Here is a 26,440-nt window from a genome sequence, read left to right as displayed (position 1 = left end):
TTCCTTGCCGAGGTCTGAACATTCGCTTTCACATGTGTTAAGACTCCCAATCTGGGGCTGCAGAGATGGCTCAGCGGTTAAGAGCACTGACTGCTCTTCCAGAGGTCCTGAGTTCAAATCCCAGCAACCACATGGTGGCTCACAACCATCTGTAATGGGATCTGATGCCCTCTTCTTGTGTGTCTGAGGACAGCTAATGTATTCATATAGTGAATAGATAAATCTTTTAAAAAGATGCTTGTTGCTCTTGCAGTGGACCCTAATTCAATTTCCAGCACCCACATGGTGGCTCACAGATATCTGGAACTCCAGTTCCAGGGGACCTGACATGCTCTTCTGACCTCTGAGGGTGCCAGGCACTTACTTGGTGCACAGACACACAAGCAGGCAAAATATCCACACACACACTAAGTAAAAATAAAACCCATTTAAAAAATTTTTTTTCTACACAGTGTTCGTCTTTGTAGCCCTCACAGTCCTGGAACTTGCTTTGTAGACCAGGTTGGCCTTGAACTTACAGAGATCCACCCACCTCTGCCTCCAGAGCGCCCGGATTAAAGGTGTTCGCCACCGCTGCTGCCACCACCCAGAAAAAAAAAATGCAATTTTATTGCATTTACTGTAGCACTTTTAGTTTTCTTTACTCAGTGACATGTCACCAGGCCTAATGTTCTCACTGAACAGTGGAAAAACCCACATTTGTCATTTTTTAAAGTATTGAGCACAAAAAAAAACTTTACATAAATTAAAAGGATGAATTACATTTACAGGTGTCAATGAAAACATTCCCAAATCATGGCAAGTAACAACCCATGGCGGTCAGGAGGGATAAAGCCAGAGGGAAACGAGGTCCTAAGGCTCGGACTTTCCCACCCTTAGACCAGCAAAACGGACGTAGTGACTGGTAAGGAACACTTGCCAGCCTTGGGAAATACTGTAAGTCTGCTGTCCGTTAATAACCGGCACAGATCACTACACGGTGTTACACCAGTCCAGGGTGGGGATTTCTTGTCCACAGTATTCTCTCTCTCTCTCTCTCTCTTCCATTTTTTATTGGTGATTTCATTTATTTACATTTCAAATGTTTTCCCCTTTCCCAGTTTCCCCTCCACAAGCCCCCATCCCCTCTCCCTCCCCCACAGTATGCTCCTACAAGCTCTTACTAGTGACCGAGCCACATAGATTAAGGACCAAATCAAGATATGCACAGGGTACCAAGGGAACAGTTAGCTTGAATACAAGGTCAAAAATCAGCAACAAGTTCTACACTCCAGTGTTGATACCCGATATAAGCTTCAAGGACAGATTTCTTTTCCAAGGCTTGTACCAGTTTCAGGAAGCCAGCATGAGGTGTGTACACTTGCCTGGGCAAGTTGATACTTTAGAATAACTCATGCAGCGATGCCCGACACCTGCTCAGTCCATCTAGAAGAATTTGCGGTGGACGATGGGCGTGGTGGGGGCGGGGCAGACTCCTCATACTTGCTGATCCACATCTGCTAGAAGGCAGATAGTGAGGCCAGGATGGAGCCACCAATCCAGACTGAGTCCTTTGTGCTAAGGGATGGCAATAATCTTGATTTTTATTGTGCTGGGTGCTAGGGCCGTGATCTCCTGCATCCTATGAGAAATGCCTGGGTACATGGTGGTACCACCAGCCAGCACCATATTGGCACACAAGTCCTTTCGAATGTCCACATCACATGTCACGAGGGAGTCAAAGGTGGTCTTGTGGATGCCACCGGACTCCATGCCCAGGAAGGAAGGCTGAAAGAGTCCCTCTGGACACCGGTATCGGTATCGCTCATTGCTGATGGTGATCACCTGCCCATCAGGTAGCTCACAGCGTCCTTCTCCAAGGAGGGAGACGATGCAACAGTAGCCATTTCTTGCTCAAAATCCAGGCCAACATATCAAGCCTCTCCTTAATGTCACCCACAGTTTCCAGCTCAGTTGTGGTAGTAAAGCTTCAACCTTGCTCTGTCAGATCTTCATGAGGTAGTCTGTCAGGTCCCGGACAGCCAGGACCAGAAGCAAGATGGTGTGGGTGGTGCACCCAGATGCATATAAATAAGGGCCCAGTGATACTCATTACTAGGTAAGTTCCAGGCCAGCCTAGGCTACAAAATGCCCTATTCCAAACAAAACAAAACAGAAACAATGTGTGTGTATGTATGCGCGCACACACACACACACATACACACACACACACACACATATATATATATATATATATATATATATATATATATATGCATACATTGTGCAGCAGTCTGCTCAAACTGCAGTAGTGCCTCTGAGTATTTCCTAGCAAGGAAAAAGGAGGTGTAAGGCCCAGAGACTCAGCAAATAAAATTTACAAGTATAATTAAGCCAAAACCTGTAAAATTCACAAGCCCCATCCCCAAAGTTATACAAGCAGCAAACCGCTCCACTTTAGCTATCTGTCAGAGTCAGGGATCTCCAGGGATGAAACTTTTGTGATTCTTCACCCACACTGAGGTTAAAGGAAGCCTAGCCAACGTTAGTTAGCACAGAGCATTTCCTAGTTCGCTCTGTGAGAGCACCTCCCAGTAGCCCAGGCTGGCCACCAATCTGTTGATCATCCTTGGCTTGCCAAGGGCTGGGCATGCCCTGCTAAATTTCTTTTTGTAGCTAAGGCTGTCCTGGAATTCCATGCGGACCAAACCGCTCTCGAATTTACTGAGATTCCCCCCTGCCTCAGCCTCTAGAGTGCTAGGATCAAAGACATGTGCCACCACGCCCAGTTAGATTTCGTGTTTTGTTTTTTAATCAAAGGAATTACATCCTTATAATCTGGAAGAGATTTTTCTACCAGCGCCAAAACGACAGGAAAAATAAATGCCCACAGGACTAGACACCTCTGGAGGGTTGATGTAAATGAGATTAGGCATTTTGAAACAGCACCTTAAGAGTCATCTGCAGGTTAATTTTTTTTCCCTTCTGGCATATTGCGGTAGGACTTCCTAGAGTTCACTTAGCATGTTTTTTTTTTTTTTTTTTTTGGAGCTGAGGCCCGAACCCAGGGCCTTACGCTTGCCAAGCAAGCGCTCTACCACTGAGCTAAATCCCCAACCCCACTTAGCATGTTTTTTAAAGCTGCTTTTTTTTTTTTAAAACCAGGCCATTTTTTTTTTAAACTCATCCTTCAGTTTCCATTAGCTAACTGGCAAACACAGGGCAGAGAAGCCAACTTAACGATTTGTCTCTAGGAGTCGGGAGGCGTGGCCTCGAGGGGCACGGTCATTGGCACGTGGTCTAGGCTCCACCCACTGGGCGGTGATCTCTCTTCCACCCGCCAGGGGTCGCAGTTCTGCAGGAGCTGATTTTCCTCCTTTGGCGAGGACCCACCCCTTTTGTGTCTTTCGCTCTCGCGAGAGAAGCGCAAAGCCTACTGGGAGGCATGCACGGGCTGTAGGCCAGCCCAAAATGGCAGCCTTGGAAGAAGAATTCACGTTGTCTACTGGAGTCTTAGGCGCCGGGCCTGAAGGATTCCTAGGTGTAGAGCCCAGTGACAAGGCCGACCAGTTCCTAGTGACCGACAGAGGCAGGACCGTCGTCCTCTACAAGGTGAGGGCGGTGGGAGCGGCGGGCAGGTGTCTCGCCTCTGTCGGAAGCTGGGAGCGGGAGGCTTGAGTTTATCACCTCTTGGGATGGAAAGCCAGGAGCGGGCGTGACAGACGTCTGCGGTGCGACAGAGTCGGCTGGACGCCGAATGAGGTTCAGAAGCTGTTTGCTTGTGAGGACTGACATATTTCCGAAGGACATGCGGCGGTGTCTCGGTGCACAAGGGATAAGCTGGGAACCTATGCCTCCCCTTCTAATCTCCCGGAGAGAGCCGGGCCAAGGGGATTTCTGTCACCCTGCGGCTTGCTTGCTGAAGGGTCGAGCGGAGATTGAGCTTCAAAGGATGACACTGATAGGTTGAAAATATGTGTTCTCCAATACATCCTCGGTTCCTTGGGATTTCTGGGACGCGGGAAGTCGGGGAATGGGAAGAGGCAGAGATTTCTTGGTATCCTAGAAAGGTTGAGCAATTCTGCATCACACTCTGAAACTTAAGAGTTGAGGGCTGGAAAGTCGCAGTCTCACCGGATTTGCAGCCTAATTCCTGTCTCGGCACACTTAGAACCTTGTTATAGCAATCATCCACAAAACACTTTTTTTTATTACTTTTTTATTAACTTAAGTATTTCTTATTTACATTTCGAGTGTTATTCCCTTTCCCGGTTTCCGGGCCAACATTCCCCTAACCCCTCTCTCTCCCCTTCTTTATGGGTGTTCCCCTCCCCTTCCTCCCCCCATTGCCGCCCTCCCCCCAACAATCCCGTTCACTGGGGGTTCAGTCTTAGCAGGACCCAGGGCTTCCCCTTCCACTGGTGCTCTTACTAGGATATTCATTGCTACCTATGGGGTCAGAGTCCAGGGTCAGTCCATGTATAGTCTTTAGGTAGTGGCTTAGTCCCTGGAAGCTCTGGTTGCTTGGCATTGTTGTTCATATGGGGTCTCGAGCCCCTTCAAGCTCTTCCAGTCCTTTCTCTGATTCCTTCAATGGGGGTCCTGTAGAAGGAAAGGAGATTCCTGAACACCGTCCTCTAGCCTCTGGGTTCATGAGTGTGTGCGTGCACAATAAATACATACATGTAATTAAAAATAAATAGTGGGTTGGGGATTTAGCTCAGTGGTAGAGCGCTTGCCTAGCAAGCTCAACGCCCTGGGTTTGGTCCCCAGCTCCGGAAAAAAAAAAAAAAAAGAAAAAAAGACTAAAAATAAATAGTAACTATCCACTCTGGAACTTGAGGTAAGAGAATCTGGATTCGAGGCCAACCTAGATTACACAGAAAGACCATCTCCAATACAGAAGAAATAATAATTTGTCCCAGCCCCTGGTAGCCATTCTCTCAGATGTCATTGTTTTAGTTTAGGTACTTCACACAGGTAGAAATCATAGTCAGTACTCTCATTCAAGGGCTTTTTTTTTCATTTATTAAATCTAACTGCTCTAATGTCCGAAGCTAAATTCTTAAACTGTTTATTCTTTTGCCAGGTTTCTGACCAGAAACCCTTGGGCAGCTGGTCGGTGAAACAAGGCCAGACTATAACATGTCCTGCTGTGTGCAACTTTCAGACTGGAGAGTATATTATGGTACATGACCATAAGGTAAAATTGAAAACAATAATATGTGTAACATAAACTATATTGCATGTATGATTATTCCTTACATGTAAATAGGCAATACAGCACTATATAACCAGTGTACTTTTTTGATTTAAGGTTTTGAGAATATGGAATAATGAAGACGTAAACCTGGATAAAGTATTCAAAGCTACAGTAAGTCTTTGGGTTTTCTGACATATTTAATTATTGGTGAAATGAAACAACTCAATTTCATGTTTGATATATACCACATTGCCTCTGGGGAAAAAGAGCTCACGCTTGTCATTTTCCCCTTCATGTGTTAGTGGGTTAGACACTACAGGCTATGTAATCCCATAAAGACTGATTTAAATAGTTCTGAATGGGGCTAGAAAGATGACTCTTCAGTTAAGAGCATTTGCTGCTCTTGCAGAAAACTGGAATTCAGTTCCCAGCACACAAGCACCTATAACTCCAGCTCTAGGCAATCCTGATGCCTTTTCGGGCTTGCATACACATGATGCACACACATGATGCATACACATACATAACTATTTTTAAAAATAGAAAAATCGTTTTTGGAGTTTGAATGTTTGATGTATTTCTTGTAAGAATGTTTATTTTCTGTGATATTTCGTCTCACCAGCCCCTTGTGTACTCTTCTAATCCCAGCACCCACGAGACAGAGACAGAGACAGAAGTGAGACCCTGTCTCAGCAAACGAATTTCTAGTTCTAAATGTCTGTCTCTATAATTAATAACGTCTGGGGCTGAAGAGGTGGCTTAGTGATTAAGAGCACTGGCTGTAACTCCAGTTCCATGGCTTCTGACAACTACAAACAGACATACATGCAAGTGAAACAAATGAACATAATAAAATAGAAATGATATGGAATTGATACACCTTAGAACCCCAAGTGAGAATAATTCAGAGCCAATACAGTTGTTGCCTAGACGCATGAAACTGCAAACTGTGCTGCTTCCTAAAATCCTGGAGAGCTGAGCTCTTTCTCACCCTTCGTTAGCAGCAAGAGCCTTACCTATTACCTTACCAGCTCCTTGCTGCTTTTGTCTTTGTAATTGTTTGTTTTATTTTGTGTTGTCTTAGTCAATCTCTGTTTCAGCATGTGTGTGGGTGTAAGGCTTAGCTCAGTTAGAATGCTTGCCCAGTCTGTACAAGGCCCTACAGCACGGGGTCAGACAGACAGACCCAGGGTGGGGGTAGGCTAATAATCTCTATCTTTCTCTCTGACAGAATTTTACTGTATAGTCCTGGCTGACCTGGAACTTGATATGTAAACCAGGCTAGCCTTGAACTCACATACATCTGCCTGCCTGCCTGCCTCCAGGAAATTAATAGCTCAGACTTCTGGGTGGCAGGGAGGACAGGCAGATCCTCAGGGATTAAAGGGATTAAAGGTGCCCAAACATAAGTCTCTTGGGCACCTGCTGGTAATGTCAGCCACAGTCATGAGTCCAAGGCCAGGCAACTAAGCTAAACACCTTTAAATGTCTGTATTGCTTTATATGTCTATTCTTTTAGAGTAAAACTAAAAACATTTGGAACCTTTTTTTCCAGCTGTCAGCTGAGGTCCATAGGATCCACTCAGTACAAAGAACAGAACCCCTGGTGCTGTTCCGAAGAGGCGCTGCTCGTGGGTTAGAGGCCTTGCTTGCAGAGCCACAGCAGAACATTGAAGCTGTCATACCAGATGAGGAAGTGATCGAGTGAGTGCCAGTACTTGCCTATGAATTTTTACTTAGAAAATGTACTTTAATACTTTTTTTTTTTTTTTTTACTGTGTTTAAAGGTATTAGTGCTAGAAACATAAAGGACTATGGGATAATTCAGTGGTATAGCCCTACCTAGCCCTAGCCTGTTTGAAGCCTAGAATCAATCCCTGGAATCCAAAGGAAAAACATACCCTAATTAAATCCCACTTATTGCTGGGTATAGTCCTAGGCAGACAGAGGCAGTCAGGTCTCTGAGTTTGTGGCCAGCCTGGTCTGCATAATAAGTTCTAGGCTGGCAAGGGCTACATAATGAGACCCTGTCTTAAAAACAAAACAAAACGTTAACAACTACAACACCATTTATGAGACCCTGAGCACAGTCCCCAAGAGCCTGTGAGCCTGTGGAATAATAAAAAATGATGAGGAAATCACCATGGTCCTCGAGTCCTCACTGTCCGTCAAGTGTCAGAGACCTGGACAGTCAGTGGTTTGTAAGGAAATGGACAGTATTGGAAGTCCAAACTTTTTGGTTCTGTCATGCTTACCAGCCAAGCTGCAGCTCTTTCCCTGGAGAAAAACTTGTCTTTGTAGTAAGAGGTGATGGTAGGGCTGCAGTGCCTCTGGCTTTCCTGGGCCCTGGAGGAGCACTGGAGAAACAGCTCATTCACCTGGTGCTGGGACAGTGCGTGACCTTTCACTTGTGGCCTCTTGAGGTTGACCTGGTAGAAGCTAAAGTCCTAAGAGCAAGGCCTGTGCTGAGTGAGCGAGTGAACACTCAGTCTTGGACTGACCGTGCGTGTGTGCCTTAAGGTGTGAACAGCTGTCAGGCAGTGAGTGACTTTGGGTTCTCATCACCACTTTGCCACACACCGTCAGTGCTGCCCTAGTCTTAACTTCCCTTGCCTTGTTCTCTGTTGCTTATGGAAGCCATATATGGTTCTAATGTAACCCTAAGGACTCTAGTCCCCAAAGTAATGAGGTGAAAGGGGGATGCAGGCTCCTCTCAGCCCACCTCACAGTTTCATCAGTGTCTGGGAAGTTTGATGATCTGTGCTGCCTTCACTGCCATGAGTGAAGTCAGGCTTCCCTCTTGTCCTGACTCTAGAACACCATAACAGTTACTTAAATATCATTCATCAAGAGCATCTCTCAACTGATTTTGTGTTTTCTAATTTTTCTCTCTTCTTTAAAGGTGGTCAGAGGTTTTCATGTTATTTAAGCAACCGGTTTTAATTTTTATTACTGAAAATGTAAGTGATATCTTCAATTTCTGGTCTTTTTTAAGTCACCTGTGTTATTTTTAAAACTAAGATGCAATTTTGCTATTTCTCTTAGCTTGTTTTTTTTGTGAACACTAAAATGGTAGTTATAACTGTTCCTATGCCTAAATTAAGCTTTTTTTTTTTTTTAAGAAGACTTAATTTGCTTTATTCTTATGGTTTAAAGCCCCCATATGGTAGTGACAGCTGGAGCCTATATCCTCTAAATGAAGACTCCAGCATGGATCTTCACAAGATGGTCAGGGATTTTCTGGTGGGGGACTTGGTGAACACAGTCTTTTTCCAGGGGTCTGGGATCAGGTACCTGTCAGTCTTGGAGATGGTATCAAAGATGGCCTTTTCAAAATTGTGCAGTGTATTTGGACAGGGGAGCAAAGAAATACCATTGCCTCTGGGAGCAGAGATAAGGCACATCAGCACAGAGCCACAGCAGCCCGTCACCTTACATGGACAGTGTGAGGCATATAAATCTTGTTTCCCATTAGCCCTTCCCCACAGGGGAATGGGAAGCATGGCCAAGACAGGGGCCCTCAGATGTCAGTAGCTCCCTCCCTCCTTAGACTACTTAACACACAGTCTAACCTAAGCCTTGAAGCAAGCCTGCTGGCCAGTCCTCTCTGCTCCTGTAGTGCTGTCCTCATCCTTTAGGGATGCTCAATAACTCAGATTTCTACATAGCAGAGAGAACAAGCAGATCCTCCAGGTCTTGATCTTCATGCCTTTGACCAGGTGGTCCAACTTGGTGATGAGAATCTGCATCTCATCTTTGCTATATCTCCCCAAACCCCATGGCGCTCAGATTGTTTAAACATGGTTCCCCAGGTTCTGCTGCCCAAGGTTGCACAGCATATTATGTCTTACCAAGAAAGGAACTAAAGCAATATTTTTATAACATTTTAAATTTAACTGAAGACATGCCTATAATTGTAACATGCCCATAATTCCAGCACTTGGGAAAATGGGGCAGGAGGATGGAGAATTTGAGGTCAGCTTAGGCTACATAATGAGACACTGTCTTAGAAGACAATGGGTGGGGATATAGCTCAGTGGCATGACTCCTGCTTACCAAGCACAGCACCTCTGCAGTCCTGGTGGCCTGGAACTCACATGTAGACCAGGCTTGCTTGGAATTTGCTGCATTTTTCTTCTCTTTGCCTCCCAAGTTCTGGGATTACAGATAGGTGCCACCACACCCAGCCTGGGCAAGCAGCTTTTAAGTAGTTATTGAAGTAATTAAAATGGAGCAGTAACTTCTAGGATTCTTTATTTTATTTATATGAGTGCACTAGCATCTTCAGACACAGAAGAGGGCATCAGATCCCATTACAGATGGTTGTGAGCCATCCTGTGGTTGCTGGGAATTGAACTCAAGACCTCTGGAATATCAGTCAGTGCTCTTAACCACTGAGCCATCTCTCCAGCCCTAACGTCTAGTTTTAATGTTTAATCATAGTTATTTGAAGTGGGGATATTTATAAAATAAAATTTTTTCCTTGCAGCATGGGAGTTATGTTGCTTATGTACAATTGTGCAAATCACACAGCTTAAGCAAATACATACTCTTACTTGGAAAAGAAGAAAAATCTGCTAAACCAAATTTTACTGCACGTGTGGATGGGAAATTCATCTCCCTGGTGTCGCTAGGTAAGTTTTTAATACCGCAGGGGTAAATGGAGGCTGTGAGAAGGTTGTCTGTGGAGCAGATTCTTAAGCTTTCTGCAGATTTCTCCAAGAGCTGTTTCATAGGACTTTTTTGTTAGGCTTACCATAAACAACAACAAATAATGCGGTTCCTATAAGAAAGAGAAGTCACATATAGCTAAGGAGGATCCTTCTGACCCCCCTGCCTACCTTACAGGTGCTGAGGTTACAGAGGTGTACAGCCATGCCTGCTTGGCCTTGTGCATGGTAGACAAGCACTTTTACCAATGGAGTGACCTCCAGCGTGTTTCCCCGACACTCACACATTTCCATGGCATCGTGCATGTGCCTTGGTTCTCATTTTCAGGCCAGAGAACAAGTTGTAGTTCTCTCCCTTCATCACATGGGCTCCAGTGATCACAGGTCTTCAGGTTGGATAGCAAGTGCCTCTACCTTGCAAACCATTTTACTGATGTCATTTATAAAACTTGTAATATATTTGTTGAGGGAAAGAAAAAAGTAATATAGTTATCGATATTCTGATTGGGTTATTTATAGACTTATAGTCTTGCAAGTATCCTAATACAGATTTTAGAAACACCCTAACACGTTTAACGTTTAAATATGATAGCTACAAACTACTAAATAACAACTGCTTGCTCCCAACAGGCTCTGATGGGTGTGTATATGAAACCTTGGTACCAATATATTCAAGTGACACGGAAAACAATCAGAGGTTAGTTAGAGCATTGATGCTCAAGACGGTTGTGTCTGGCAGTGCTCGAAATGGTTCTGCCCTCACCATCCTGGATCAAGACCACATAGCAGTCCTGGGACCTCCACTTCCAGCTTCTAAGGGTAACTGAAATCACCTAATCAAATTTAGCTTTTAGCCTCTAGCTTCTATGTTCTTTCTGTTCTCAGCAGACTCTCACTCTGTAGCTCAGGTTGGCCTTGATCTCAGGATCATCCTGCCCCAGCTTCCCAGGCACTAGGATTACCGGTGTGTACCACCGTGCCCAGTGCCGTCTTCCAGTGCATGAGCTCCATCTGTATGTATCTTCCTTAGGTCCTCTAGCAGTGTTTCCTAGTTTTTACTGTACTGTCAGTTGTTTTTTCCTTTAAATGTAATCCTTCCTTTTCAGAGCTTCTTTCTCTCTCTCTCTCTTTTTTTTTTGGGGGGGGGGGTTCTTTTTTTCAGAGCTGGGGACTGAACCCAGGGCCTTGTGCTTCCTAGGCAAGCGCTCTATCACTGAGCTAAATCCCCAGCCCCAGAGCTTCTCTTTTTAAGCTGTAGAAACACAGTTGGTTTTATGTGTTACTCTTACCCTCCAACTTGCTAAGTTATATTTATTGGTACTGTTAGTAAGTGTGTGCGTGCGTGTGTGTGTGTGCGCGCGTGTGCATGGGTTCGAGTACATTGTATATGCCTGTGTGTGCTGGCTTTGGCCTCAGGGTAATATGGGCCTTCTGAAGGGTTAGGACTTATTTCTTCTATATTCTAAAATAGTTTGGTGCTGATTTTATGATTGTTGGAATTCAATGGTGAGGTCATCTGGACCTGGGCTTTTCTTTCTTGAATGTGGTTTTAATTACAGACTCAGATCTGCCATTTTGACCTTTGTGGAGCTTTTCCACTCCACTCCCTATCTGCCCTGTGCCTCATTTGTTTGAATTCCTGTGGCACCCACTCTTGTATACATCAGGCAGACTTGTGTATTTACCTCTACCTCCTTCCTTCATGCTAGGTTAGCATGTGTTCTGTTTAGGTCTATTTCTGACCTCTGTAAATTACATTATAGAATGCCTCTCCATATGGAACATAAAATTTCAGACATTACAGACATCAAAAGAGCTGCCACAAGGAACCAGTGGGCAAGTAAGTTGGTTTTTTTTTTTTTTTTTTTTTTTTTTTTCCTGTTTGTTTGTTGGGTTTGGTTTTGGTTTCTCTGTGTTGGGGTTTGGGTTTGGGTTTTTGCTTGAGGTAAGGTGTTGCTGTGTAGCCTAGCATGGCCTCAAATTTGCAATCCCCCTGCCTTAGCCCCCTGGGCCCCAGAATTATAGACATGTGCTATCATTCTGTTACTTGTTTGGGTTTCTATTAAGTTTCTCTCCTCTGAGGAAAACGAGAATTACAATTCATTTTTTACCCAAGAGTTTTCAATTGGTTGGGCTTTTGTTTTAATAGTTCATATATACTTATAATTTTGTTCGTTGTGTCTTAAGCTATAACCTACAGTGTTACTATTCCTAATAAATTAGCCTTTATATAGTAAATGTTACTGTGGAATTGGTGGCCTGTGCCTTTAATTCCAGCACTCTAGAGGCAGAAGTAGGCAAGATCTCTGAGTTGCAGGCCAACATGATCAGCATTGTGAGTTCCAGGACAGCCAGAGCTATATCGTGAAACCCTGTCTTGAAAAAAAAAATAGGAAAAGTTGCTTTTGTTGTTCTGAGATAGCTTGTGCAATGCTTATGTGCTCTGTAGTAAGCTTGAGTCAAAGACTGTGTCCATCGATGACTGAATGGGTGAAGACAGTGTGGAATGTATTTATTAATGGAACTTGGGTCATAAAGATGAATCACATGTCATTTGTAGGAAAAGTAGATGAAAAAAAAATTTTTTTTTTTTTTTGGTTCTTTTTTTTCGGAGCTGGGGACTGAACCCAGGGCCTTGCGCTTCCTAGGCAAGCGCTCTACCACTGAGCTAAATCCCCAACCCCCAAAAAATTTTAAAAACCAGAATTTTCTTTCATTGCTGGATCTAGACTTAAATTTGTCTAATGTATGAATGAGCATGGAGCAGGGGGTGGGGAGAGGAGACTGAGCAGCTGTGAGTGGACAGAACGGAGCGCCAAGGACAAGCGGGCACTCGTGCACTCGGGAGTGTGCGAAACAGTCAGGCCTTGAAAAAATGAATGCCTACTTTCTTTCAGCTCTGGTATCATGGGGAAATACTATTTATGCGACATGGGAAAAGTCTAACTGTGATTCCATACAAGTGCGAAGCATCATCTCTGGCGAGCGCTCTTGGGAAGCTCAAGCATACTCAAGAGTCAGGTAGGACTCTCTGCTATTTATGACACGGGTCATTTATCAGCTCCTGGTTTCTTTTGTCTTTGGGTTTTTCTAAATAGGGTTTCTCTGTGTAGTCCTTACTTTCCTGGAACTCACTCTGCAGACCAAGCTGGCTTCTAACTTAGATCTGCCTGCCTCTGCCTCCCAGGTGCTGGGATTAAAGGCATGCACCACCACCTCTTGGCTTGAGACTTCTCTCAAATTATGCATAAGTGGTTTTCCTTTGTTGTTCTTTACTTTGATGATATTAGGTCAAAATAATCCAGTAATTTATGTTTTGTATTTCCTTAGGCAGTCATTCCGTGCCCCATTTTGTAAACTGGGAGACGTGTTCAGAATATGAACTTGGGTCCTACAGTGCAAAGCAGACAAGAACTGTAAGTTCAGTAATTGAATGAGAAATGTTAGTATGAATGGAAAAAGCGAAAAACAAAAGACAAGAAAAGGCTAGGGGCTGGAGAGGAAGCTCAGCGGTTGAGAGCACTGCTGTTCTTCCAGAGGTCCTGAGTTCAATTCCCAGCAACCACATGGTGGCTCACAGCCATCTGTAATGAGATCGAATACCTCCTTTTCTGGCCTGCAGGTGTACATGCACATAGAGCACTCATGCATAAAATAAATAAATCTTTAAATAATTAAAAAAAAGAGAGAGTCGGAGTTGGGGATTTAGCTCAGTGGTAGAGCGCTTGCAAGGCCCTGGGTTCGGTCCCCAGCTCCAAAAAATAGAAAAGAAAAAAAAAAAAGAGAGTCCATGTTAGCGTAAATGTTCGTGTGTATGTATCTTTTACAGCTTGGTTTTTAATAACATGTTCAGCATTGTGACCTTACAGCCTTTACCCAAACTGATACTTAGCAAATCTAGCTGTTACTTTTTTTTTTTTTTCTTTTTCTTTTTCCTTTTTTTTTTTTTTTTTTTTTTTTTTCGGAGCTGGGGACCGAACCCAGGGCCTTGCACTTGCTAGGCAAGCGCTCTACCCTGAGCTAAATCCCCAACCCCTACTTTTTTTTTTTTTTTTTTTTTTCAGAGTTCTTTCAGAGGTTCTGAGTTCAGTTCCCAGCAACCACATGGTGGCTTACAACCATGTGTAATGGGATCTGATGCCCTCTTCTGGCCTTCAGATAGAACACTGTATACATAATAAATTTTTTTTTCTTTTTTTTTCTTTTTTTTTTTTTTTTTTTTTTTTTTCCGGAGCTGGGACTGAACCCAGGGCCTTGTGCTTGCTAGGCAAGTGCTCTACCACTGAGCCAAATCCCCAACCCCTAAATTTTTTTTTAAAGAAATAAAAAAGAGGGGTTGGGGATTTAGCTCAGTGGTAGAGCGCTTGCCTAGGAAGCGCAGGGCCCTGGGTTCGGTCCCCAGTTCCAAAAAAAAAGAACCAAAAAAAATAAATAAATAAATAAGAAAATCTTGGAACTAGAAAAGTGACTCTGGTTAAGAGTACTGGCTGCTCTTATAAAAGACCAGGTTTTGTTCCTAGCATCCACATAGCAGCTCAAAATTCAGGGGATCCAACACCCTCTTATAGCCTCCATGGTTAAGCATTTAACATACTAAACATACACACATGTAGGCAAAATACTCCTGCACAAAAAAATGAAACTAGCTGGGCATGGAGACCCATGACTTTAATCCCAGCACTTGGAAGGCACAGGCAGATAGATCTCTTTAGGTTTGAGTCAGACCTAGTCTTCATAGTGAGTTTCAGAATACCCAGGACTTCATAGAGAGACTCTGTGCCCCCCCAAAATAAAATAAAACAAAAAAATTTTATATATTTTCTAAGTATATATTATACCTAGTGTTTCTGTATCTGTTCATAGTATTGATATTTTGATAAGTCTTTTGCGTCTTTTGAAAACCTAACCAATTTATTTACTTACAGCTTAGAAAAAAAACTGAAACAAATTTACACCCAGAAGTTCCAGGAGTCAAAGAACTTTTATCAATAATAAAGGTAATTCTGTTTGTTTGGATTTGTTTTGTTTGATTTGGTTTTTGGGTTATAAGATAAGGTTTCTTTGTGTAGCCCTGGCTGTCCTAGAACTCACTCTGTACACCAGGCTGACCTCAAACTCAGAGATCTGCCTTCCTCTGCCTTCTGAGTGCTAGGATTAAAGGTGTGTGCTACCACTGCCCTGCTAATAAATTTAATTTTTTTTAAAAGCAAAAAATATGGCTGGTAAAATGATTCAGTGGTAACAGCTCTTGTCTCACAGCCCTGGTGACCAATTCGATCCCTGGAACCCATGCAAAGGTGAAATGAAAGAACTCAGTCTGTATATTTGTGAAGTACATAAATGTGTGCCACAGAGTGCCTGGGGAGCTAAGCTACTGTGTAGGTGCTGGGCTCTGAACCCAGTTCATCTGCAAAAACAACCTTAACTGCTGAGTTCTCTCTCCAGCTCCATTCTGCATGGTCTAATGTTCATTGTTATTGTGGTGAACATCTGTGTATCAGAGTGGGCACAAAACTGCCTTGTTTGACTCTATTATCTGATGGCATTAGTGCTGTGGTGCTGTGCTCCTCTCGTATGTCAGTCCACACAAGGTTTGTAATACTGTCTGAGTAACTGGGCTTGTAAACCCTTAGATTTTTCCTCCTGTGTAATTGTGTGTGTGTGTGTGTGTGTGCGTGCGTGTGTGCGTGTGTGCGTGTGTTGTGCAGCTTAATGTCACTTTGCTTCAGCTGATTGCATGAATATTCATGTTTTCTTTTTCTCTTTTTTAATTCAGAGTGATATTTCTTAATCTCCCAGACTAAATTATTTAATTCTGCCCTTTCAGAAAGATTCAGAAAAGCACATTGAAGTAGAACTACGTAAGTTTTTGGCTAAGTCGACACCTGACTTTCATACTATAATTGGAGACATAGTGTCTGGACTTCTGGGAAGATGTAAAGTGGAACCATCGTTTTACCCCCGGAACTGTCTGATGCAGCTCATCCAGACACACGTGCTTTCCTACAGGTAGATGAGGTTCACACTTCATATTTAGCCTTTATTTTAAACCCTGTTTTTTTGTACTTGTGGTTTTATTTTTTGTTTTGTTTTTTATGAAAAAATGGTTCTTGGGAGGTGCCTCCATAATTAAAGTATGAGGGCTAGAGCTTGTCCTCCCTGAACCCCCATAAAAGCATGGTGGGGTATGGCAGCCCACCTGCAGTCTTGGTGTGTGAGAGAGAAGGATAGAACTGGCCAGCTTGACCCTCTAGGTTTGGTGGGAGACCCTGCCTCGTATAAGGGGAAGAGTGGAGGAGGAAGCCACTCGGCATTACTGTGGAGCTTCCACAGACACGTGCACACACATACATGCACACCCACTCATAAGCGATCATTCATAAATTAATACCACACACGTATATCACCAGAGGTTGCTACCTGGACATGTTAGTAGTCTTAGTTTCTTTCCTGTTGCTGTGATTTCATGGGCTTCGCCACATAGACCTCACCTTCACAGCTTCACACAGTGGGCCTGTGAATCCTCTTTATAGGGACTTCAGTCCTGCCACACATTGCCTGACTTCAGTTTTCACATCTTTGCCCTCAGACTGTTACTGCCCTGATAATGCTGCTGACTTACACTATGAGTTCTAGGAATGGCTTGGACCACAGCCATAATAGCTCATTTGTGCTGAGCCTAGGGAAACATTTTGCTGGGCAGGTGCATTTTAGGAGCAGGGAGCTCCTTCATTGTACTACACTTCCTTTAAATGAGTCTGCATATTCACTAGATAAGAGTGTCCGAGGGATGAAGTTTTGTTCTTGGAACAGCTTTCTTACTGTCCAGTGTAGCATCAAGGTTTCTAGTTAAGGGTGTTGACCTCTTTAATAGTTACAGGTGGTCTCTCGGTATCAAACTAAATGATCTCTTTTGAAATATCCTCTATGAAACAAACTGATCTGTTATTGCTCAGTTCAACTTCATGTATGTGCTCAGGCGTGGACAGAATGGAGGCAGATTCTTGGTTAGAATACTGCAAATAGCCCATAGCCCAGGCCCTAGGCGTCTCTTGGTCCACGGTCCAGATACCTTTCAGCATTGCTGCTGTCAGGTTCCTGCCTGAGCGGCCTCCCAGGCTTTGCTTTCAGCATTGAACTGCTGTTTGAACCTGAAAGGAAGAGATTAAGACAACTGAGATGGTTCCCGCCTAAACCTAGCACTTAGTAGGGCAGGGCGGAGAGATTATTGGTAGTTTGAGGCCAGTTGGTTGGGTTTTTTTTGTTTGTTTGTTTGATTGATTTTTTTTGTTTTTTTAAATACTGGAGCTGGAAAGCACTTGCTCTTCTTGCAAAGGATCTGAGTTTATTTTCCCAGCACCTACTTGGTAGGTCACGGGTACCAGGGATCCATGTTCTCTTCTGACTCTCAGAGACACCAGGTACATCTGTGGTACACAGACATACAAACAAGCACAGCAGTCGGGGTTGGGGATTTAGCTCAGTGGTAGAGCGCTTGCCTAGGAAGCGCAAGGCTCTGGGTTCGGTCCCCAGCTCCGGAAAAAAAAAAAAAAAAAAAAAGAACCAACAAGCACAGCAGTCATCACATAAACTTTTTGTTGTAATTTACAAATGGCTTTTTAAATATAAAACCATAGTAATTGCATTACCTTTGGTCTCAGCTTATGCCCTGACTTGATGGAGATTGCCCTAGAGCACACAGATGTGCAGATGTTACAGCTGTGTCTGCAGCAGTTCCCTGACATTCCTGAGTCCACCACCTGTGCTTGCTTAAAACTTTTCCTGAGGTAAGCTAGAACCTGTGCTTTTCAGGCCTTCATATCATTTAGGTCTGGGGCTGGCTTACTTGACTTCTAAAGTGTTTAATGCTTAGATTAGAAAATGAACTTACGGAGGTTCAAATTGTGAGAAGAACTAACCTCTTGTTTCAATTAACATCGTAGCATTGGTGATGACTGTCTTCGGGACAGTAATGTCAGCATGGAGTCAGTTTTTGATTATGGTGATACTACACAAGATGAGAAAAAGGAAATGGAAGAGCAAACTGAAATTGTTCAGAATGGCTTCGGTCCTGAAGATGGTGGCTGCAGTAAAGATAGTCAGCAGTTGAACAAAAAGCCTGGTGACACAGCACAGGAGCCCATCTCCTTCCCTGTGACCTTGTGTCCTGTGGCACCAAAGCGAGCAGCTCTGCTGTATCCTCCAAATGGTTTCCATTGCACTGTGTCCGTCAGGGATATATGCTAAGCAAAAGTAAGACATGATTAAATTGTTTTTCCTGTTTTGTTTTCAATATTTACTTGAAATATATTATATCCAATGCTGCCTTTAGTTACTTTATTAAGCCTGGTGTGTGTGTGTGTGTGTGTGTGTGTGTGTGTGTGTGTGTGTGTGTGTGTGTGTGTGTGTGTGTGTTGGGCTGAATTACACCCATGGTCATGTACATACTTGGCAAACACACTACCTCTACCTCAGTGCCCAGTGTTGGTTTCCCTGGCCATTTTTATCTGTTTTCTTTGGGGAATCTTTTGTTGATTCTTTTGGCTTAGTTTTGTTCTGACATGTGTCCTGTGGCTCGTGTAGGCAAGGTCAGCCCTGGCGTGCTCCTGTTTGTGCTTGCTGAGTGTGAAGGAAACAGGTGGGTGCTACCATGTCTAGCTTGGCCAGTTGTCTTAGTTAGGAAGCTATGCTAGGTCTTACCTGTAATCCCAACACTTGGCAAACTGAAGCAAAAGGATTGCTGAACGTTCAAGGCCAGCCTGAGCTAGAGAAAGATTCTGTAGCCGTAAAGAAGAGGGAAAGATAGGGGTTGGGGATTTAGCTCAGTGGTAGAGCGCTTGCCTAGCAAGCGCAAGGCCCTGGGTTCGGTCCCCAGCTCCAAAAAAAAAAAAAAAGAAGAAGAGGGAAAGATAAAAGGAGCTGCACAATTGCACAATTGCAAGCTCCATTAATTCTGTGGAAGTACTGTTTGTGAGTGAGCAGCACCCCTGAGCTCTGACAGCAGCAGGTATTGACCTCCTCCAAACCTCGGAAGGGAACTTCGTCCTCCCGAGCAACCTCTCCCTATTTGAAGACTTTATTTTCCTTAAGTCCCGAGTAGAAATGCAGTCCTTCATTCAGCATACAGTGAGCCCTTCCTCCTGCCGCACTTGAAGGACATCCCTGCGAAGCATATAACGGTGAGTGCCCTGCGCATCTTGTGCATTTTATTTCTGGGTTAAGTTGTGCTGCTTAGATCAGCATCTGATAGGCCATTCTGAACACTGCAGGATACTGTCCTATTAGATGTGCTCAGGACATGAGGGTGGTTTGGGGGTGATCAGCCTTGGTGTGTTCTTTATGTTGTGCTTGCAAACCAGGTTAAACAAGTTATCATTGAAAAGACACTGAGAAAAGAAAATTGTCACCTGTTGTTTACTGATCTGCTCCTAACTGAGCAGTCTTGGTGATGAGTAAAATGGAGCCTGTTTTACTCTTTCCGTCCCCAGATACCTGTCACATTTGCTTGATGGATAATTCAGTTGCACAGCTGTGTAAATTTTCCTACAATCTATTGGGTGTACCGTAGGGGTATTGTTTCACCACAATGGATAATTGTGCTCTCCTCTCCCTCACAGCTGTTTCTGCAGTATTTGTATTTCCTCTATTTGAAGTGCACTGGCAGTGCTACCATGACTCTCCCTGGAGTAAGCCCTCCAACCGTGAGCCAGGTCAGACATCTTTTTGTCTTTGTACAGAAACCTTTTGTGCAGTGCCAGCCCTAGATTTCTCCCTGTTGTCCAAGATGAGTGGTCATATCTCTTCCCTCATGCACACTGTTGGAGTGGAGAGGGATTCTCTCTTCACTAGATGGATATCTAGAGTCATAATTCCCAAAGTACAGAATCTCAAAGTCCTCTTTGTAACTGGAAGTTTCTATATCAAAAGTTTCAAACAGTAAACTTTGGGACCAGATATAATGGTATAAACCTTTGATCCTAATTCTCAAGTCAGGAGCAGGTGGTCTCTGTGAGGTCAAGACTAGTCTGATCTATATAATGAGTTCTCCTAGCTAGACCTTGCCTCAAAAAAAAAGAAAAAAAAAAGTAAGCTTTACACCTCTACTCCTCCAGCCCTTCTTAGAGATGACCAATATTACATTTCATTTTCTTTTTTAAATGATTTATTTATGTATATGACTATACTGTCACTGTCTTCAGACACGCCAGAAGAGGGCATCGGATCCCATTACAGATGGTTGTGAGGCACCATGTGGTTGCTGGGAATTGAACTCAGGACCTCTGGAAGAGCAGTCGGTCCTCTTTACTGCTGAGCCATCTCTCCAGCTCCAACATTAAGTGTCTTTTGTGGAGTTGGGCATGATGGTGCACAATTTTAATCTCAGCACTCAGAAGGCAGGGAGAGTCAGTTTGAAGCCACCCTGATCTACACAGAGTGAGCTTCAAGACAGACAGGGCTACACAGAGAAACCCTGTCACAAAAACAAAACAAAACCAGAAACATTTCTTTTGTCTCTAAAAATATTATCTCATATTACAGTGCCATATTATACAGACATGGTCTGGCCTGGTACATTAATCTTCACATAGATGTACTTGTGGGCACAATCGCACAAGAAAAACACTGAGTGAAACAGGCATATATTTTCAGTTTTCAGAATGCCAGATTACCTTTCCAAACAGTTGTGATGGGGCTAACCCAGAAGCTTGGGGCTTTTAGATTCTGCCCACACCTGCTATCATTGTCAAGCTTCTTGCTCTTGCTAATCAGGTAGGGATGGTGTTGTCTTGTGTTTCTTCGACAGAGGATGCAGGAGTTTTCTTGCTTTATTCCTTTTTGTGAGGTTTGTAGTCAGGTTCTTATCCATCTCTCTGTTGTATTTCTTGTTTTGTTGGGGGGAGGTATAAACAGTCCCCGTATATTGAGTAAGTTTCAACTCGTTCTTTGATAGTTTCATGTTTTCATACAGTGGTCTCAGTCCTTTTCTTCCTCTTACCCTCTCCCTCTCTTCTGCTGAAACCCTTTCTTCCTGAGACACGCCCTTCACTTTGATGTCCGTGTGTGAGACCCACTGAATCTGATGAGTGCTCCTCCAGAGCATGGATGGAAGCCATCAGGGCCCACTTTCCAGTGGCTGCACCTCTGGGTCCACTGGGCAGACCCCTCACTAACTGGGAATTGCTGGTGGTCCAGTCTCTCGGGGAGGGGGCTCGTGGTCTCCTCATCCTCTCAGCATCATTTTTTTCTAGGCAAATTTTAATTTTTACATGTAAGACGTACTGGACCCTGCCTTTAACTCACTGACGCATATGTATTCTATGTTTATTTACTTGTTTTTGTTCTTTTGAGGCAAAATCTCACTCTAGAGCTCACACTGACCTTGAACACTCAAGTGCTGGGATCTACATTGGTGCCGGGAGTTTCCTGGACCAAACTTGTAAAGTGGAAGCCACTTTTGCAATAGCTTCTCTTTCTTTCTTCTCTTTTCTCTTCCTTCCTTCCTTCCTTCCTTCCTTCCTTCCTTCCTTTCTTTCTTTTGATGTATTTATTTTGGAGGCTGGAGAGATGGCTCAGCGGTTAAGAGCACTGACTGCTCTTCCAGAGGTCCTGAGTTCAATTCCCAGCAACCACATGGTGGCTCACAACCATCTGTAAAGAGATCTGATGCCCTCTTCTGGTGTGTCTGAAGACAGCTACAGTGTACTTATATATAATAAATGAATAAATCTTTTAAAATAAAATAAATTAATCTTTCTGTATTTATCTCCAGATCATGGATTGGATATGCCTACTTCTAGATGCTAATTTTACTGTCGTCTTAATGATACCAGAAGCAAAAAGACTTTTGCTTAATCTTTACAATTTTGTGAAATCGCAGGTTTGTGGTTATTTAATATTTTTAGGTTTCTTTTTTTTTTTGGTTCTTTTTTTCGGAGCTGGGGACCGAACCCAGGGCCTTGCGCTTCCTAGGTAAGTGCTCTACCACTGAGCTAAATCCCCAGCCCCTTAGGTTTCATTTTAAGGGAGATCTGTGTATATGTGAGTGGGTGGGTGGGTGGGTGTATGCCAAAGTGTGAATCTGTAGGTTAGAGAGTTGCCATCTGCAGGTCCAAGGGATAGTGGCTTGTTTCCAGCAGTATCTTGTCTCAAAAAAAAAAAAAAAAACCTAATTCGGAGCTGGAGAGATGGCTCAGTGGTTAAGAGAACTGACTACTCTTCCAGAGGTCCTGAGTTCAATTCCCAGTAACCACATGGTGGCTCACAACCATCTATAATTAGGTCTGGTGCCCTTTTCTGGCCTGCAGGCATATATGCAGGCAGAGTGCTAGATAGATAGATAGATAGATAGATAGATAGATAGATAGATAGATAGGTAGGTAGGTAGGTAGGTAGGTAGGTAGGTAGATAGATAGATAGATAGATAGATAGATAGATAGATAGATAGATAACCTAATTGTACAACTTATCCTTAAAGTATGCCTGGGAGGAGGCAGGAGGCAGCTCATGGTGGAGGGGACAATACACACTTAAGGCCCATGACTATTCCAGTACCAGAAAACAAAAATGTTTTTGGAAACATTGGGAGAAGTGCTTGCTATAGGTTGTGTGTGGTGCTCCAGTACAGTTACTCTGGGTCCTTGTCCTCTTCAGATCTCCATCTACTCCGAGCTCAACAAGATTGAAGTCAGCTTCCGGGAGCTGCAGAGGTTAAATCAGGAGAAGAGCAGTAGAGGACTGTACTCCATCGAAGTTCTGGAACTTTTCTGACAGCCAGAGACAGTCTTACTGGCTGTCCTAGAACTGGATATATAGACCAAGCTGGCCTCAAACTCACAGAGATCCAACCCAGAGCACTGCGATTAAAGGTGTGGCCACCACACCTGGCTTAATGGATTTTTTTATATGAATGTACCTGTTCATCCAGAGGAGAAAGTTTTGTTTGTATCCATCTCAGTGTCCAGAGAGGAGTGTGAGTCTCTGCACCATCACATACCACCATTCCTCAGTGCTACGGGTTCCACAGACATCACTTCTGGGTTGCAGACATCACTGGAAGAATGTTACAAACTTTTTAAACATGGAATTGAGTTGATTTTAAGTAAACTTATTTGTGTACTGATAAAAGTCTAGTTTCTTACCGTGCATTTTGAATAGTTTTTCTTTCAATAAAATAAGCAAGCCATCTCTGAAGAGTGGATCTAAAACGGATGAGTGTCGGTCGGAAGCTATTGCAGTCATCTGTCTCATGGAGAACTCAGGACCCCAAGCCAACGTAGTGCGTTCTGCCTCGCCATTTCTTCATCTTTCACCGTCTGCCATCTCTCCTCCCTCAGGGGTTGAGAAATTCCCCCTTCCAGCGTGATGTCTCAGACAAACTGTGACAAGGATATGGTAAAGATCAGTTTAAATTATAAAATCTTATTACCAAGTAATGAAAATGTCTCTCTTTAAAAAAAAAAAAAAAATGAGGGGTTGGGGATTTAGCTCAGTGGTAGAGCGGTTGCCTAGCGTGCACAGGCCCTGGGTTCGGTCCCCGGCTCCGGGGGAAAAAAAAAAAATGTATTTTTGAGGCAGGTGAGGGAGTTGAGTGGGTAAACATGGTTGCAAGTTCTGTAAGTCTGTTGCTCCCTGGAAGGCATGTGAAGTGGGAAGGAGAGTACCAGTTTCCCACAAACACTACCCACATCTTCAATCCTAGCACTCAGGAATAGAAGCAGACTAATCTCTATATATTCAAGATCAGCTTCATCTGCATGGTGAGTTCCAGAACAGCAAGAGTTCCAGTGAGGCCCTGTCTCAAACCCTCCTCACCAAGGCTGAGTGACAATAGACAAGTGCCCACAGTGTGAGTGTAGGACAAATCAATGTCTGATCCACAAACCCCTCTATATGGAATCTCAGTGTTAGGAAAGACCTTTATTTTAGGTAAACTTGAGTCACAACCGTTTCAGAAACAAGAGTAGGCATAACATCGCTGTGTACTGTGTAACTCAGATGCTGATCTCTCTGCCCCCATAGGTTACAATCCTAATAATTCTAAGCTGATGAGCCAATGACTGATGGGGGAGAATAGGGCGGGACTTCCTCCCAGCAGGGGATGGGGGCAGGACAGAGAGGAGCTGGAGAGGAGCCATGGGAAGAGACTCGGAAAGGAAAGGGGAAGGAGAGGCCAAAGTGTTCCACCTGCTAAGTGCCATGTCCCATTCTGTCACAGCAGCTTCTGGTGAGTCAAGTGCTTTGGGTTTGTTTGTTCACTGTAACCCTAGCTGTCCAGGAACTCAAAATAGACTAGGCTGGCCATGAATGCAGGGATCCTCCTGTCTCTGCTTCTATGTCTTGCAACTGACGGTGAACTGAACCGTCTGACATGAGTGCTGGGGACCGACACCAGGTCTGAGAGAGCACTTCTTGCTCTTCACCACCAAGCCATCTCCAGCCTAATCTGTAAATTATTTAAACCAGAAAATAAGATAAGCAAATGCAGTTCCCTGTAAATGGTTTATTAGACTCATGTTTGTGCTTTGTAACTTGTGGTTTAGTTGTACTTGAGGATGGCTCTGTGGGTCACAAAACCAGGCATGGATGCACGCACTAATCTCGCCAACTAGAAGGCAGAAGCAGGAGGGTTAGGCCAGCCTGACTTACATGTTACACTTTCTCAGGGAAAGAAACAAAACCAAATATAAATACACATAGAAGAGATGTCACTTGAACTCAGCTTCTATGTAGTGGAGTTAGTGCCTGGTAGGCTGAATTATTCAAAGCAAGTACTGTGCCTTCCCCTTCCAGTCACAAAACCCAGGACCACAGGTGCACAGCAGTGCAGTAAACAGGCATCAGCACTGAGTGGGCTCTGTCCAGTCTGTCTCTGTTGCTGCAGTCACACCAGGGCTGGAGTAATGGCTCAGGGGTTTAAAAGTTTAGTTCCGGGGTTGGGGATTTAGCTCAGTGGTAGAGCGCTTGCCTAGCAACCACAAGACCCTGGGTTCGGTCCCCAGCTCCGAAAAAAAAGAAAAAAAAAAAAAGTTTAGTTCCTAGCAAACTCCTCAGTCTTCCTCTCTGCTGACCTCTGTGGACACAACTCATGTAATACATACGTAGAATTATGTAATATAAAAGTAAACTATTAGAAAGGACATTCTGACTAAAAGCAAATTAGGGAAGGAAAGGGCTTAGTTCATCTTTTTTGGGTTCTTTTGTTTTGTTTTGTTTTGTTTTCTAGACAGGGCTTCAAGGACTTAACATTAAAGCAGAGAGCTGGGGATATGGCTCCACGGTAGAGTGTTTACATCAAAGGCATGAAGCTCTGAGCTTGGTTCCCCAGCATTGCTGGACAGCGAGCATGGTGGTCACGCCTTAGCTGCACAGTGAGTTCGATCCCCATCTCAAAGAAAAAAGAAACTGGAGCTCTAATGTGAAGTTGGAGCCGCCTTGTTCTGCTGAGTGTTTAACTGAGACCTCCCAAGTCGGGGTGAAAGAGTGAGAAATCCCTGCCTCTTCAGAAGAGACCACCTGCAAAGTCAGCATCCCCATGTTTGTCTCTGAAGCCCCGTGTTCTTGGTGGCATTGTACTTAGGCGAAGTTGAAGGAGAACTCTACCATGTTTCCTGCCTGACTGAATCAGCAAGCTCTCCAAAGGATGCTGGGGTCTGACGTGAGATTGCCAGGGTTTCACTTGCTAATTAACCGGTTCCTACATGTAGCCTCAGCTGACCTCAAACTTGAAATCCTCCTGCCTCCATGTCTCAAGTGCTGGGATTACAGATGTCCACCACCATGCCTGACTTGCTAGTCAGCCTTTAAGGAGAAGGCTTAGGGCTGGGGATGTGGCTCACTGGTAAAGCGTTTGGCTAACATCCATGAGACCCTAAGTGTACATACACCCCAGCACCACAAAAATCAAATAGGAAAATGTGTTGCCCTGCTTTTGCTCAGTCTGTCCCAAGCCTGTGCTGACAGTCACTGCATCAATCGGATTTGCGTTTAGAGTGATAGTCCTGAAAATACTGTTAGAAATACAGAGCTAGGCCCGAGTGGGTGAGATGTACACTGCCAGGAGCATTGGAAACATGCAGAAGAAGAGAGCTGAGTAGCACGATGCTGTTCTCTTGTAGCCCCAGCCCTGGGGAGGTGGAGGCAGGAGACTTAGGACTCAAAGTTCATCATGGCTACATTGAGACCTCTGGGAGAGGCAAAAGAAACCTAACAAGTTAATAAAATTGGAATTTCAGTAATTGTGACAGGTCAGATTATTTTGGGAATGAATGTGCCACCTCTGGGGTGCCTCAGTTCCTTTTTCTGTTGCTGTCTTACAAAAGTAAACGGAAGGGTGTCCATTTTAGCTCACAGCCCAAGGCCTGGTGTTACAGTGGGGAGATGAGCAGGCCTGTGAAGCGGATGGTCACATGGTTTCCACAGTCAGGAAACAGGAGTGTGGCCGCTCAGTCCCTTTCTTCATTGATACCAAAGGACTTGCTCAGGGGGTGATCCCACTCATGAGACCACAAGTAAGGTCTTCTAGCATCAATAAACTTGATTAAGGGGTTGGGGATTTAGCTCAGTGGTAGAGCGCTTGCCTAGCAAGTGC

General features: G+C 44.0%; 1 protein-coding gene and 1 pseudogene across 2 annotated transcripts; one reads left to right on the top strand and one right to left on the bottom strand.

Moving 5' to 3' along the window:
- Positions 1-1,433: 1,433 nt before the first annotated feature.
- On the bottom strand, positions 1,434-2,067 carry Actb-ps10 (actin, beta, pseudogene 10; annotated as a pseudogene).
- A 1,338-nt stretch (positions 2,068-3,405) lies between these two features.
- Positions 3,406-23,318, top strand: Nol11 (nucleolar protein 11). Of its 2 annotated transcripts, none has more exons than NM_001402075.1 (18): positions 3,406-3,591; positions 5,069-5,182; positions 5,297-5,353; positions 6,745-6,886; positions 8,085-8,142; positions 9,672-9,816; positions 10,483-10,671; positions 11,616-11,692; positions 12,750-12,873; positions 13,183-13,268; positions 14,778-14,849; positions 15,680-15,861; positions 17,514-17,639; positions 17,796-18,047; positions 18,953-19,031; positions 19,470-19,562; positions 21,623-21,730; positions 22,504-23,318. In NM_001402075.1, the coding sequence occupies exons 5-18, from the start codon at positions 8,101-8,103 to the stop codon at positions 22,618-22,620; spliced, it is 1,692 nt and encodes a 563-aa protein (NP_001389004.1). In that variant the 5' UTR covers positions 3,406-3,591; positions 5,069-5,182; positions 5,297-5,353; positions 6,745-6,886; positions 8,085-8,100; the 3' UTR covers positions 22,621-23,318. The 2 variants fall into 2 exon arrangements, with proteins under 2 accessions (NP_001389004.1, NP_001389003.1); NM_001402074.1 differs by having other exon boundaries at positions 6,738-6,886.
- Positions 23,319-26,440: the final 3,122 nt, after the last annotated feature.

This window comes from Rattus norvegicus, chromosome 10, assembly GCF_036323735.1.
Source record: "Rattus norvegicus strain BN/NHsdMcwi chromosome 10, GRCr8, whole genome shotgun sequence".
NCBI classification, from domain to species: Eukaryota; Metazoa; Chordata; class Mammalia; order Rodentia; family Muridae; genus Rattus; species Rattus norvegicus.
This window is presented reverse-complemented; position numbering and strand designations above follow the sequence as displayed.

Bases quoted from the DNA above. Each gene is read 5' to 3' on its own strand.
- Nol11 (NM_001402074.1), top strand. From the start codon at position 3,451: ATGGCAGCCTTGGAAGAAGAATTCACGTTGTCTACTGGAGTCTTAGGC. The intron at 11,693-12,749 runs GTAAGTTGGTTT...ACTTTCTTTCAG, and splicing joins CACAAGGAACCAGTGGGCAA to CTCTGGTATCATGGGGAAAT. The intron at 14,850-15,679 runs GTAATTCTGTTT...CTGCCCTTTCAG, and splicing joins AACTTTTATCAATAATAAAG to AAAGATTCAGAAAAGCACAT.